Genomic DNA, 16019 nt, shown 5'->3' with positions numbered 1-16019 from the left:
CGCAGAAGATTTGTCACATTAATGTTTACTGCATGTCCCACATGAGCAAACCTTGGGCTACAATGTCAAGAAAACACCCGCCCCCCAAGTGGGTATAATCACAGTAAGTTTTTGATGGAACCAAAGGGGAGTCTGTAATCCTGCTGCCGGTGACCCATAGGGTCAAAAATAATCATTTGTTATTTAGCTTATTTTTTTTTATCCAAAGCAACTTACACTTAATTAGGCTAATCAGGGGACAATCCCCCCCCTGGAGCAATGTGGGGTTAAGTGTGTAGATCCTATTATGGCTGCACTGGGACTTGAACCACTGACCTACCGTGTCCCAGTCGTGGACCTTAACCGCTAGGCTACAGGCCGCCCTCGTCATACATCAGGTCAGATATCCTGAAAGAGTGGGGGGTGACGCGGGGCTGCAGAGCCCGTCGAGGTGAAAGGTCGCTGGAGGTCGCGTATGAATAATATTTCGATAAAACGTATGGACGGCTTTGATGGTTAACGCACGCTGGGTTTCGCAGCGGGGCGCTGGCAACAGTGAATCAAAGACCGACTATCAGACTTATCATTCCCCACTGCAGTCTGAACACTCATCTCCTCACAGTCCACCTTCGCCGGCTATGACTTAACTCCTCTGCGGGAATGCCAGGGTCTATTATCCCTCCTGTAGCACCTCCGTTTTAATCTCCTGGCCCTCTCGTTCTAATCTAGGATTGTCACGGTGGCATTCGCGTTTATCTCGACGCATATATCTTCTGCTTACTCACCGCTCGGCTTATTTGCCGCGTGTGCCGGGCTTGACGTTCACGACTGTGGACGGGCGATTCTTCATGTGAAGTGTACCGTGTCCGGCCTGTCCCGTCGTTCCTCTAATGACCTTCGGTGTGCACTTACTGTACGTCGCTTTGGATGAAGGCGTCGGCGAAATAAACGCGCTGTGATGTAACGTGATGTAAGGCGTCGGGATGAAAGCCGTCAATGAAAAGTTCCACCGCGCAATGGAATGCTCGCCGTTAAACCGCCTGCTCTTGCGGAGTGCCTACAGCCCCTGTTGTCCTCACGGGTACTCTGTGAGAGTTGAATTAACACTGGCTGTTTTACAGTGTTGTAGAGGGCGTAGCTCTGTTTCCGTGGCTTTACATTACATTACGTTAATGGCATTTGGCAGACGCTCTTATCCAGAGCGATGTACGGTTGATTAGATTTGGCAGGAGACAATCCTCCCCTGGAGCAATGCAGGGTTAAGGGCCTCGCTCAAGGGCCCAACGGCTGTGCGGATCTTATTGTGGCTACGCCGGGGATCGAACCACCGACCTTGTGGGTCCCAGTCATGTACCTTAACCAGTCCATCGCAGGGCACACACACCACTCACTCACACACTCATACCTACGGGCAATTTAGACTCTCCAATCAGCCTAACCTGCATGTCTTTGGACTGTGGGAGGAAACCGGAGTACCCAGAGGAAACCCACGCAGACACGGGGAGAACATGCAAACTCCGCACAGAGAGGCCCCGGCCGACGGGGATTCGAACCCAGGACCTCCTTGCTGTGAGGCGGCAGTGCTACCCACTGCCCCAATCCGTGCCGCCACCACGAATTTCCAGTTGGAATAAAAAAAAGGGAGCCCCAGAACAATATTTTACTAGGGGACTATAAGAGCACACAGGCTCAGATACAGTACTGTAATGAGCCAGAGGTGTGGCTGTGGTTCGCAATGGCCAATAACAAGCCTTAATGGCATTTGTCCGTGGAACGAATGCTCTCAACAACGCCACGGGGCATGCCTGTTGCTCTGAGCATGCCGTCCAATTAAGCCCTTAGCATGCCGCTAAATGCCTCCGTGGGTGCGTGCAGTTACTCATAACGTCAGGGCTGTATGTCGATGTGCCAGTCCACCTGCCCCCACACATCTCTGCTGTCTGAGCAATAACACGACATGCCAGCGACAACCTGCATTTAAAACCTTGCCATTATTCACTCATAACACCTGCAATAGTAATGATTTAGCTGGTAGTTTAACTTTAGCCCAGATTAGCATAATATTGAGACTGCATGCATGCTGAGTGCAGCTCGTTCTTGGTTAGGTCCTTTGAAGAGTTGGTTTTTTTGTAATGTTCCTCAGTCGGTGTTATAGAACTGTTATAGAACTCGTGAGAACATTTTAGCATTTTAAAGGGCCCACTCTTCCGCAGAATTTCCTCAGAACTTTTGTGGTTGCTTTGCGATCAAAATCGACATGGCTGCCAACTAAATCTATTGCGGATCATGGCCCTTCCCTGGCATCTTGGTAACCAGGGCAACAACTTGGCTTAGCCTGCTGAACTGAACCTTCCATACTGTTGCAGTTCACATGAGGCGATTTTGAGTACCTCTGTAGAAAGACCGAAAAACCCACTTGTTTTTCCTTTTGAAATGCTTTTCATGAGGATCTATATCGTTATTTTTATTAGCTAGGAGAATAATTACATACACTTGTACCGTAGCTTCGTCTTTTTGCTCGTTATAAGCCGTTGCCATTATATTAGCAGCCATTCTATTAGCATTATATTGGGCTTTCAACATTCAGTTAAGAGCATTCTACTCACGTGTTTGTGCTCGCCAACCCTGGTTCAGGAGAGCTACCGTGTCTGCTGGTTTTTGTTTTCACCTTGTTGAGACCCAGGTAACCAGGTGAGGTGAGTTAACTGTGTAATCTAATCGATTCATTAAGTGCGGAGTGACAACGAAGAACCAGCAGACCCTGTGGCTCTCCAGGACCGGGGTTGGAAGACATTACATTACATTACATTACATTAATGGCATTTGGCAGACGCTCTTATCCAGAGCGACGTACAACAAAGTGCATACCCGTAACCAGGGATAAGTGCACTGAAAGACCCTAGAGGGAAGTACAATTTCAACAGCTACCAGAACAACAAAGATAAGGACCAGGGCCAATTAGATTTTTTAAATTTATTTTATTTTATTTTATTTTTAAACAAACAAGCAATCAAACGCAAAAGACCTAGCCAAACTAAAAATACTGATACACAAAAAAATCACAGAAAGACAACAATTTAAGGTTTACAGGGAGGTGGGGAGGGACGGGGAGAGGTGCTGTGTGAAGTGGTGCGTCTTCAGCTTGCGCTTGAAGGTGGGGAGAGATTCTACAGTTCTGACCTCAACGGGGGAGTTCGTTCCGCCACCGCGGAGCCAGAACAGACTGTAGTCGTGAGCGTGACGACTAACTACTGCCTTAAAGGGTTAAAGGATACGCAGCAGGAGCCTGGCGCCTCCGGACAGGGCTTCCATGCCAGCGACACTGAAATAACAGAGTGGATTCGAGCTGCGGCCTCCGTGCTCCCCGCGTTCACGGAGCGGAGACCCGGCCACGTTCCTCCGCCAGCGAAGGGGCGCGGTGCGGTCCCAGCCGATTGGCCGCTCGCAGTCAGCCCTGCCGGACCGGGGTTTTTAACCACGCGCAGCACCGTCATGAATAAATCACGGACCCGGGACGATAACGTCACCCGGACGGAAAGCTAAAGGAACGCGTGACCGGAGAGCGCTCGTGGCGGCGTGAAGCTTATCGCACCGTTTTGACGTCTGGCCAGGAAATTGCGTACAGGAAAGAGACGAACTTCTGTTTCGGAGCGAGGCTCTCGTTTCAGATTTACGAGGAAACGCGGCGTGAATGGGCTTCGTTTTTCATCCGTTGTTCGGAAGGCTGATATTGCGCTGTCGGGTCTGGATATACAGTACGCGTAGAAATAAACATGGCTTATCATTTATTTATTTATTGATTTACATGTTTTATCAGTCCTGTTATTCGAAACGGTGCCGAGAGACGGACATGAGCGAGCTGTGTGAAGGCGCTCTCAGACATTTTTCTCATTAGAAAATCGGCTATATTTGGTTCAGTCCATTAAACATTTCAGCTTATTAAAGTATTTTTTCTCTGTGCTGTGTGTGCGCAGAATATTTTGGCTGAAACGGAACATTGATTGTCTCATTAAAGTAGTCTTTTTAAAATGATTTGTAAAACTGATACCACCAGTCTGGGCACAGTTGTGCTATCCTCTGTCCATAGGAGGGTGTCACTGAGAGGCTGAGCCTCTCTTTTCTGACCATTCCAATGACACTTAGTGCTCTCCTCGGATACTGATACTGTGGAGCATATTTGCACTTCAAATGGTATTGAAGGCATTAGTCATGGTTTGATTCTGGTTGCCAGATACCCCGTTATGTTTTGAAAGGTGAAATGTTGCACATACAAACAGACACACACACAGTCACACACACACACACACACACAGGCACAAACACACACTCACACACAGAGACACACACACACGGACACACAAACACATACGCATGCATACATACATACACACACATACTGTACACATGAACACACACACAAACACGCTAACACACACACAGACACACACACACACACACACACATGCACATACTCACGCATACGCACACAAACAGCAGTGAGCAGTTTTCTGGTTCAAACCTTTCACGTCTTTCCTCAGAAATGAATTCATAGCCGTGGCAGCGACTGCTGATGTTTAGGGAGAGGGAGGGGTGCAGGGTGGGGAGGTGGGGGGAGTGGGTTGCAAAATTAACATGAATAATGGGATACCAAGATGGCAGAGATAGGGGGCTGTTGATAAAAAAATTAATGGGCTGTCAGCCTATCGCGCTGCCGGGCGTAAGGGCATACCTGATACATAAGAATGATCTTCCGTGTGAATATTGATGAGCGGGAGACGAGTCCACGGCGTCAGCGGGACGCTCCGGAGGCGCGGGCGTCGATGACAGCAGCCGTCGGCAAGCGGAGGAGGCGTTATTAATCAGCGCGTGTTTGCGCTTTATCGGTAATCGGCTGTGATTACAGAGCGCGCCGACCGCTGACGGTGCTAGCGGTTATTTTTAGCGGCTTTAGCGTCGAGCGCGCGAGCAAAACGGGACGCTTTTAATTCCTTTTTGAAAAGGAGGACGGGTGTTTTTGTATCTGGGAAGGGGCCTGATGCTTTGACCAGGGCCGGTGTGTTTCGAAAAGCTGTTCAGAGAGACCGTTTGGCGTAGACAATCGGTTCACATCGGTCCGTGGACCGGTGCCGGTGCCTAGCAAAATGGCCGCCGGGTCCCCACCTCTTACAGCTGGACGTAAAGAAATTTGTGATATCGCTGAGCTCACAATGTGTGGCAGTCCCTGAGACGGTGACTTTGTGACTCGGTCAACAGGCTGAACATTTTTGGGAACGGCTGACGTAGACCTATGGGTGGCCGACTGGAACCATATACTGATCCCCTGTGCGGCTGGGGGTTTGATTCCCTCCCATGACCAAGGACGTGAATCTCATTTGATGTTTTCCAAAAGATGGGGTGGAAGTGTCTACGTCCGTGACCAAGGCCCTTTCTGCACTGTGCTCCCATGTCTGTTTCTAAGCCTCTCTGCTCTCCCCCAGTCTAAATAACATAAACAAACGTAAGCCGGGTGGCCTATCTGTTCTCCTTTTAGAAAAAGTTATATTTCATTATCGGGAGCTTTTCTTTCATTTGTTTATTTGTCAGTTCCAGACCCAAACAGGCGTCCGCACTTTAGAAAACGCGTTTCAATCCCGGCTTTCAATCCGCCCCCTGTTCCACGGCTTAGCTTTTCCACTTTAGTTCAGCGCGGAGTTTTAGCCGCGGAAGGAAAATCGCGTATTCCCACACGGGGGCTGTGGCATTTCGTAAAGGAACAGTCTGTGCCGATGCTGACCGTGGAACGGAACGCCTGAGAGTTGCCTCTGAGTCACCCGGGAGAGGGAGGGGTTACGTTGCCAGGGCAACCACCCGCGCACCCCATTGGCCAGCGGAAAGTCCTGCGGCCAAACTGGCACCCCAGGCCACCCGTCGCGGCAGGCCACACAGCCCGCCGGCAGGGCAGCGGTCGTGACTAAGCTCCCGGAGTGAAATCGTTGCGTCAACGCTACGCTAATTAGCGCTAGCGCTAATGCTATAATGCTAATGTTGACACATTACGCCGAACCTATTGCGCGGCTTGCTATCTGCTTTACCTGCAAAGCTTATTAAAATTGCAGGTTTTATTTTGGTTTTATTTTTGATGCCAACATCCAGGCAGGGGAGCTTCCAATAGTGTCAGCACCTCCTTGTTCGGTTTTTTTAGTGCTACAAAGTACTCCAGTCAGAGACGTTTGCAGTCAGGCCCAGTTTGTAGGGAATGTGTAAGACACCATTTTAGCATTTTAAGTCCAAGGGAGGAGAGTAAGATTTCAGGGCTCCACACACAATTAATTGGACCTAATCTTTCACCAGCTAAACTCTGGCAGAGGTTTCCTAGCAATTTATAATGTGCATACTTTGCACATATAAAAGAGACACTTTCCGGCTTGGACAAGTTCTCGCTAGGCAGTTTGTGTGGGGCTGCCCTTTTTCAGATAAGAAAATGGAGGGAGCATTTGTTCCACTATCTGGGCACAGGGCTTTGCTGAAAGGGACATTTCAAATGCCAAAGGAGGTCGAAGAGGAGTTACATCCCCATCTCCCGTGTATAGCACTGCAGTCAGACACAGCGCGCCAAAACACAGGTGTGTACAGCACAGCGTAAGCACAGCTACCGTCGCCATGGTGCCCGCCGATGCTGTGCTCGCCTTTCATTTTTTCCCCCTCTTTTTTCTCTTTCCTTCCTTTCTTCCTCCACAGGACGTGTTGGGTCGAAGGTGCCTGGCGTAGCGACGAGCGCATTTTTAGGCGTCGCGGCGTTTCGCCGCCGAAACGTGGAGGGGGAACCGCACTCGGCATTCCTGCCAGCTTCTCGATTTAAATGATGAAAGTGAACCGCTGATAAATAATTTATGACTTACTGTACGCAAGTGGTAACTCTAATTAAGTGTGTTCTCGAATTCGCTGAAAGGCTTGATGGTGAATTACAATGTGCCCCTCCTCCCCCCCCCGCATCACGAACACATCGCAAACATCGCAGAAAGCCGAGGAAACTAAGCGCCGGGTACTTCCACTTATCAAAACCCTTTTGTTTTCCGCGCTTGTCTGTCTTTGTTTCCATCTGGCTTGTACACGCCTTGCCGGAAAAGCGCGTGTAATGTATTCCTCTCTGCAGATTATTTGCCTTTTTGACTCTTGTCTACCTTGCTGCTTGTTTGTTGTTCGCGCCGCGCATTCACGTCGCCCTGGAAACGGAGCGTCTACTTTGTATTTTATATCCGTGCTCCGTAGCGAACGGATTCCAAACTGTAAACAGCTCTTTACAGCGGCGGCCTGGAGCCTAGCGGCTAAGGTAAATGACTGGGACCCGGAAGGTTGTTGGTTCGAGCTCCCCGGTGTAGCCACGATTAGATCTGCACTTGAACAAGGCCTTCCTTAACCCCGCATTGCTCCACGGGGGATTGTCCCCTGCTAAGTCTAATCAGCTGTCAGTCGCTTTGGATAAAAGCGTCAGCTAAATAACACATGATTTTGTTTTTTTCATTTATTTATGGAACCCTCTGTGAAGTGTGTGGAAAATAAATAAAATAAATAAAAATTCCTGACAAATAACCCTTTACCTAGATTGGGTTTTTCTATGGAATCGCAGGGTTCCTATTGGAACCATTTTCTTTTTTTGTTAGTGTAGGAGGAAAATGGGGGGAAAACTAAGGAAAAGTGGAGGAACAAAACATGACATGACTTCCTTTTATTCTTCCGAAGGCGGCGTCCGTCCGCTTGGACACATGCTGTGAATTATTGCGACGCTGGAGTCGTTAGCTCGGAAGGCTACCTGTTCCCCGCTCGGCGTGAATCGGTTTCCTGGCGTGTTTTCCCCTGGGGATGGCGTCTTGCTCTGGGACCGGGCTTCAGCAGTCGCTGTATCCGATTACCCTTCACGCGGCGCGGAGGCACCGTCGTTAACGCTATCAATTAATGCTGCCGGACTTAATTAAAAGGCTGTTATGAAGTTAGCTTCCCGTTCGCCGAGGAAATGCGCACTTGAAACGGTCCGCTGCTGGCAGCCGTCGGGGGAAATAACGGGGGGGAGCGAAACATGTCTGCCATATCGCCGTCGCGCAGGAAGTTCGTCCTGGCGGCAGCTCTCGCGCAGGAAGTGCCTCTCCGTGCCAGCTCTCGAGTCGAGGCGTCATCTCTGATTTCCCGAGGCGCTATTTGCTTTCATATTAATTTGTATTTATTTATTTATTTTTATTTATTTTTATTTATTTTTATTTATTTTTATTTATTTTTATTTTATTAGGGCTGGCCATTACGTTGAGGTTGGGCTGAAAGCAGAGCGTTTTCTCACGCGGCCCAACGGGGATCCTCACGCTAAGTAGGCCGCTTCAACCACGGAGCCCGTCGCCCCTCCACGACGCATTCAATCTCCGTCGGTTTTGTTCAGGGCCGTGAATGCGCACTTGGTAATGAAATCGGATGAGATCTCCCGCGTTTCTGTCTCCCTTTCTGTCGGCGAGGAGCCGGGTACCGAGTGCCGCTGCTCACAGCCTCATTCTCAGTGCTGGAGTGCAGTGCTCAACCTCAAGGATTCGTCCAAGAAAAAAAAAAAAAAGAAAAAAGAATAAAATGGCCGTCAAGTTGAAACGCTCTTCTCCGCGTCTCGTTGAGTTTGTCGAGAATATTTCCGCACGTCCTCCTCGAATACAATTCGTATTATCGAACGAGGGCGCTTTTGTTTTTGTCTTCCCCCCCCCCCCCTCCCCTGGCAGGCACACGCTTGGACACGCTCGACGGCCCGCCCCTCCCCCCCCACGCTTCAGAGACCCGGCCAGCTCTCGGGGGCTATTTTGCTTCGCGCTCGACTGCACAACCTTTTAGCGGAGACTTTGGGGCTCCTCCGCCGCGCATGCAGCCGGAACGACCCGGAAAATAAGACCGGACCGGGCTCGGGGGTGACGGGGTGCCAGAGTGTTCGGTGGGGAACCGCCGGGGGGGGAGGGGGTGGGGGAAGGGAGGAGTGATTCCAGCTCGCTCCAGTTTCACCTGATTCAGGACCGAGCGAGAACGCGGTAAATAAAACGCGCTCCATAATTTATCGCGGGTGTGGGAGATGCCAGGGGCGGTGATGCTCCTTCGCTGTAAAAGATGATTCATAGGAGGCCTCTGGCAGGCTCAGGCTGTAAAGATGTTCGTTCCCAGCGAGGCCTGTGTCGGGAGTCCCGGTCTCGTCATTGCCGGCTATGCTGTGTACGCTAAGGCTACGAGCTGCCAATCGCATTGGTCGCATTGCTCAATAGTGGCCACTCCTGGTCGGAGCAGGCAACTGCGGACGCATAAAAAAAACAAGAAAATGCTGACCTCGTTCTCCTCCGGAAACACGACGGTAACTGACTGATGGTGCGTCCGCAGTGTGGAAAATAGCGAGAATAGGCGTTGTGTGATTCGGGGGTGTCTTCTCCTGATGGTGACAGGATTGTTGTTGAGAGACCCAACAAGTTCGGCTTAGTTTGGAGTTGGGAAAAATTGCGGATAAAATATAAATGGAAGAAAAGACTATTCAAAGCTTGGTTCTGACGGTGGCGGTTGGCGGAATATTGGCTGATGTGGGGTGGGGGGCGGGGGGATTGAGGAGTCAAGTGTTTCCCAAAAGATCGCGAGTTTTGTTTAGCCAAAGAGAATGGAAGCAATTCACAGCCCGCGCTCTGAAAATATTCATTTCAACCGAATTACTGCAGCAAAACAAACAATCTTCTCTGAACGCGAGTTCATTTCTGCAGCGAACACAATCTGGCTCATACGCAGCCTTGCCGTCGACGCACTCGTAATAACCGATGAATCAACGCTGTATCGCAGGAGCCTGCAGGAATGGTGGGTAGTCTATTGTGATGTCCCAAACCAGACAGATAATTATGTCTCGTAAATCCACGCGCTAATGCACAGACCCGCTCTTCGGCTTCAGCGCTGTCTGTTGTCCGGGGGACGCCGACTTCCTGTATTATTAATACGCTCTCCTTCTGCTGTCGTGACAACGGGCATCTCGCAAAGTTTTAACGCCGGGAAACGCGCCGATTCCCGTTCATTCGGTCGACCCATGAATCTACCGTCGTTCGTCCACCACCGGAGGAGCGCGTCTTCGGTTCGCGCCTTGCGGCGCTGTCTCGCGACGCTTGCGTTCCCGTAAGACTCGCGGGGGAGGGCTTACGCCGAACGCCTCTCTCCGCTTTCGCCCCCTCAGTTTCGAGCACGTCCCCGTAAGTGCGTGCGGTCCCCATAAGCCTGCGTTTTGTCCAGGAGCGTGTGTCCTGGAGGTAAATGGTGAAAGGTAAGTCGTTAGTGTGGGCGGCGGGATTAATGTGTGCTAATTTGCGTGGGCGGTTCGCGGGAACGCCCAGGAGAGGGTTGCTCAAACTGTCTCTCTTCGTAACGGACAAACTCGGGTCCGTGGCGTGGCGGATTCTGACAGCCCCATGCCAAGACGGCCGAGTGGATGCAAACTTTTCCTCGGGTCACAATGGAGACCCACCGGCCGACATTATATATGGTGGACGTTATAGTTAAGAGACTTACAGCTGGGCTTAAATTTTAAAAAGATGGTGCTGTCCAGTTATGAGACACCTGTCCTGTCCGAATACATGGTCACTACATCAGTTATGAGAGACGCCTGTTCAGTCCGATTACATGGTGGCTAAATTGTAGCACAGTCCGCTGTACCATTAGTTGTGCTTTACTCAGGCTGTTGTGCTGTACTGTAGTGATGTAGTTTGCAGTTTCGAGACACCTGTTGAGTCTGAATACACAATGGCTAAATCAACGGCTAAATCTTAGCTCATTGTTCCATAGATGTGGCGCAATGGACCAGCTATTATGTCGTTATGCTATTATAATAATTATGTTATTATTTTTCTCAACTTGGTCACAGGCAGGGCACTCGGAAATCACCGCTGTATTGTTGCCGTAACTTTTTGTTTTCTGCAGAATTATGTAAGCGCCTAAAAGCGACCTATTTCTGCGTAGCACGCTAATTTCCCCTCGCACTGCTGTGCAAGCATATTTCCTGTAGATGTTGGTGTGAAAACTGCATTCAGACGCAATAATTAGACTGAAGTCATTACTCAAGTCTGTGACATGCTAAATCCCCTCAGTGTTTAGAAGGGACTCCGTGGAGCTGGAACATGTTGATTAGGTGTGATGACCGTAAACTTGGTGTGATCGACGAGGAACTTAGCTAAATTCTGCCTTTTTGCTAATTTGACAGCCACAGACCTGGCTTTAAATAGGATTTGTTATTTTGTTTTGGATTCAAATACTATTTTCTGTGCTCTTTTGATCTTGCCTGGTGCATTTGAGCCTACAATGAAGCGCAGATTGGCGGGGTTTACAGTTTGGAATGGACTGTGGACTGTGGAATGGACATTCGGTGATTTGTTGTGGTTTTAGCATGAGCTACATGAAGCGTTGCTTTTTATGAACCTTGCGGATTTGTTGTGTCCATGAAAAACTATGAAAAGTAAACTGCCTATCTAGTTTAATGCATACTGTGTACATACATACAGTACATACCTACACACGCCCACACACTTACCATCGCATTCAGTTCTCTGAATTATGTTCCTGGGCAATTGTTCCGTTTAACAAAACACTCTCAGTCTCGTCCTTGGGAAGGACGTTTGAAATGCGATTAAGTTTGAGGCACATTCCGCAAAGCCAAGCCTCTGTACAGCTCCATTCAAACATACTGTCCACTTTAGCCTGATATATTTGTGTTGGTTTGGCGTAGATAGAGGGTTTATTTTGGCATGGCTGCAGCCTTCTGATTTACGTTGTACCTTGTGTATGTACATTTTCAGGCTCAGGTTGGAGCTCCAGTTCTCGACGGCGATGTTTCTGAACGGCAGGATTAGAGTTGAAATTTGTAGGAGCCGCTTATCGAAAAAAATCACGTGTTTTGGGCCGAGAACGCTCCGAGCTCTTATCTCTGCCCTCTTCGGCAGAACAAACGTTTTTCTGTTGATGTTGCTCGAGTGTCTCCGGTGAGTGTCTCTGTTGACCGAGAGACCCGCATGTAGATCCATAAAAGCTTCCAGACCAGAGTGAGAAGCGGCTGAAGCTATAAGCTATTCTCCTGACACAAAAGTGCAGTACGTCATCAAAGCCAGCTGTATCCATGAAGGTAATTTTGAGCGAAAGCGTTAAGCTCTTGGATGCTATCGTGCTATGTCAGTCAAAAGAAGCACGTTTTTTTTGCATCAGCTTTCATCTCGTTTTTCTTTTAATCCACTCTCCACGGTCCCCAGGGACTAGATCCAGCACAGGACTTGTTCGATAAAGATAAAGACATTGGGATCGTTCACATGTACACACACAAATACTCTTTCGCTCACACACAAGTTTGTTTTAAAATCGTGCTGAAATTGTACTTTCCTGGACTGGTTTTTAGTAATGCTAATTTAGGATCTTGCCTCACCCCTCCCCTCCTTCTTGCTTTTCATTGGCTGTTTCCCTTGTGGGTGTCGCCTGCTGTAATTCCAGGTGTGAACTCATCAGCATGTCACAAACATCAACGCCTCGCTGTTTATTTCAGTCATTATCATGCTGCCTTCGCTCAAGGGCAGGTTGTGTATGTGAGTGAGTGAGTGAGTGAGTGAGTGAGTGAGTGAGTGAGTGAGTGAGTGAGTGAGTGAGTGAGTGAGTGAGTGAGTGAGTGAGTGAGTGAGTGAGTGAGTGAGTGAGTGAGTGAGTGAGTGAGTGAGTGTGTGAGTGAGTGTGAGTGAGTGAGTGAGTGAGTGAGTGAGTGAGTGAGTGTGTGAGTGTCAGTGTGTGAGGGTGTGTGTGTGTGTGTGAGTGTGTTTCTGTGTGAGTGTGTTTCTGTGTGAGTGTGTTCCTGTGTGAGTGAGTGTGTGTGTGTGTGTGTGTGTGTGTGAGTGTGATGTATGTGAGTGAGCGAGCGAGAGTGTGTGCGTGTGTGTGTCCATGCATCTCAGTGCGTGTGTGTGTGTGTGGTGTGTCTGAGTGAGCAAGCGTCCATGTGTGTGTCCATACATGTCCCTGTGTTTGCATGTGTGTGTGTGTGTGTGTGTGTATGTGTGTGTGTGTGTGTGTATGTGTGTGTGTGTGTGTATCCACACACGCCATATACGAAACATCACACAGTTCCTTGTGCCATCGGCATTCATTTCATCAAATATAGCACATAATTGATTATCTAACATGCAAAATGCCACTAAGAATTATTAATGGAGAAAAATATAAAAATAAATAAAAGGTCAGAGAATGGCGCAGATCCCCGGTGGGCTGTTTGTGTCATCAGCTGCGGCCCCAAAGTCGCGTGGCATGAACCACGCCGAAAACGACCATGCTCCCTCCTCCCTGCCGTCTCCCGAGGAAACGTCTGACCGTCAGGAAGAGGCCACAGCGAGGCGCGTAGCGTCCAATGCTAATGCGCGTCAGATATTCTAATGTCGCCTACCTGCGCACTTAAAAGGCAACACGCCACCATTCACAGGACTTGACCTTTCTGGCTACATGTGGGGGGAAAAAAACAATAAGCAATAAGATGGCCTTTTCATTTTAGACGTGGGTGGACGTTTGCATTTAATTTATTTACTCTTTTTATTTTATTTTTTCAGTGTCCTTATTCTTCGATAATTGAAGGCGTACGGTTTAAACCGTGCACAGCGCGTACGGAGAGTTGAACGTTAACCGCGGCGTACATCACGGGGTCTCTTATGACCGGGCACAAGTGCTGCGGAAAGTGATATTCATCATTAGCATTAGCATTATCGATTCCGCTAGCAAACGGCCTCGTTCCGGGTCGCCCGTGTAGCTGGCGGTTTACATATCTGTTTAAACAGAAGGGTGTTTTACTGAGGCGGTTAAGCGCCAACGTGTCGCTCGGGGGGGCCCGGGACCGCCGCCTCTGGACCGCGCGCTCATGAATATTCACCGTTAAAGAGCACAATTGGTATAAAAGAGGGAGATTGCGCCTCGGAGCTGCTAATGTGATCGGCGGCAGCGAACGCACTGCGCGCCGCAGAGCCTGTTAAACGCTGACGGCTGCTGTCTATTTTGAGGGCCGGCGTGTGCTCAGAGTGCGAACGGCGTGATTTGACTGTGGAAAGAGCGCAGAGTGAGTGATGTGTGTCTGTGTTGTTTAGCGTCCGCGTACCACACACACACACACACACACACAGACACACACTCGCACACCCAAGATGAAAGTGTGGGATAACGCATCAGTCTTCACTCTCACCTTTCCTGCTGAGGTGTTTAACCGCTTGATGGGTAGTTTTTTTTTTTTTGGAATGTCTAGAAAGTTCTAGAACTCCCATTTTTTTCAGTCACCAGTAGTGATTGTTACATCAACATTAGAATGTTTGGTCTAGAGCATTCTAATAACACATTTCTGATCTTTACACCCTTTGAAGAGCAGGTTTTTTGGAATGTTTTAAATCAGTGTTCTAGAACTCTATTGTGTTCTATTGCCAGTAATGATTGTTACATCAGCATTAGAATGGCCAGTTTAGAACGTTGTGATCCAATATTTGTGAGCTCACACCTTGAAGGGTTAAGAACATCGTAATCACACATTTGTGACCTCACACCTTAAAGGGTTAAGAACATCGTAATCACACATTTGTGACCTCACACCTTAAAAGGTTAAGAACATCGTAATCACACATTTGTGACCTCACACCTTAACGGGTTAAGAACATCGTAATAACACATTTGTGACCTTAAAGGGTTAATGGGTTCCGTCTCTTCCAGGTGGACGAGTCGAACTGTGACGAGGAGCTGCTGTCCCTGCTCCTGGACGCGGGGCTCCTGATCGGGTGTGTGGGGACGCTGTTCTACCCCCGCCTGGTGGACCACCTCCTGGCCCACCACCAGGAGAGGGGCTGGGACGTGGAGGGGATGTGCAGGGAGATGCAGGCCTCTGGCCGGACCGCAGAGGCCGGCTCCCTGCTCCTGACCCTCCGCGGGACCCACCCGGGCCAGTTCACCTTCAACAGCGCGCTGGCCGCCGTCCGCAGGTGGCTGTGAACGAGGGAGGGGGCGCGGCCAGGCCGGGCGGCCGATCGGAAGCCAGGTTCTCACGGAACGGCTTCCCAATTCCTCCCGCTCGATCTCAAATCAGAGACGATGCCTTAGAGACACTCTACTAACTGACCTATAGTGTATGTCACTGACACTTTCCGCGAATGCTCTTTTATAACAGGTTTATAACTTCTTTATAAGCAGTCTATTACACCTCAATGAGTGCTACGTAAATATATGATTGTATGATTTACGCTATGTTTATGTCAGTAGTTGTAAGTAGGTGTATGGGGTGTGTTGTGTCAGCACCGATGCAGCGAGTACTTGCCATATTCCCACTTGTAGTTATTCAGCATTTATTAATGTCTGTTGTGCTATTGAAGGTGCTATTCAGTGCTTATAATGGTGTTGTAGAGCCCTTATAAAGGGACATTCATAGAAAGTGTAGCCCATGTGTTTTTCCCGTACAAATCTACGGTTGTCGACAGTTTGTTATGGTACTGTGACACAGTGTATAATCATTAAAGCATAACGATAATTGAATGCTTGAATTTTGCTGTGACTTTATATACGTGTAGGTCCAGGACAACTCTTGAGTATGCTGTACAGGAGATCGATTAACCGTTATTTTTTGTTTTCGTTTCTTTAAACTCATTGTTCCCTGAAGCTCCTTCATGCCACGTGGTTATTTAACGCTTTAGTCGCATTTTAATTTTGGCCATAATAACTCATGGAAATGCTGAAGTCACATTGTGCCGGTGATGGAATACGGCTAACAGTATGTTATCCAAATAATAAAGATTTAAAGATGCACCAATACAGCTGTCTGTAGTTCCTCTTTTCCTTTGATCCAAAAGCATACGCTCTCAGAAATAAAGATATGAAAATTGCCTACAAAGGTACAAAAGCTTGTCGCTGGGGGTGGTAAAATTGTACCCCTGGCCCACAATATATAATTACTTTGTACCATTTTGCTTGTAAAACGTACTCATTTGTACCCGAACAGAACGTTGCGGTATTCTCAGGATGCATTTGTGAAATTTGAT

General features: G+C 48.7%; 1 protein-coding gene across 1 annotated transcript in view; it reads left to right on the top strand.

The window, feature by feature from the left end:
- Window positions 1–15792, top strand: part of nbas (NBAS subunit of NRZ tethering complex) — a 194115-nt gene extending 178323 nt beyond the window's left edge. The window contains exon 53 of the mRNA XM_061241597.1: window positions 14704–15792. Within this exon, the coding sequence (XP_061097581.1) occupies window positions 14704–14979 (276 nt within the window). The 3' untranslated portion in view covers window positions 14980–15792. The remainder of the gene's footprint in view (window positions 1–14703) is intronic.
- The last annotated feature ends 227 nt before the right edge of the window (window positions 15793–16019 follow it).

The sequence above is a fragment of the Conger conger genome, chromosome 5, assembly GCF_963514075.1.
Source record: "Conger conger chromosome 5, fConCon1.1, whole genome shotgun sequence".
Lineage (NCBI taxonomy): Eukaryota > Metazoa > Chordata > Actinopteri > Anguilliformes > Congridae > Conger > Conger conger.
This window is presented reverse-complemented; position numbering and strand designations above follow the sequence as displayed.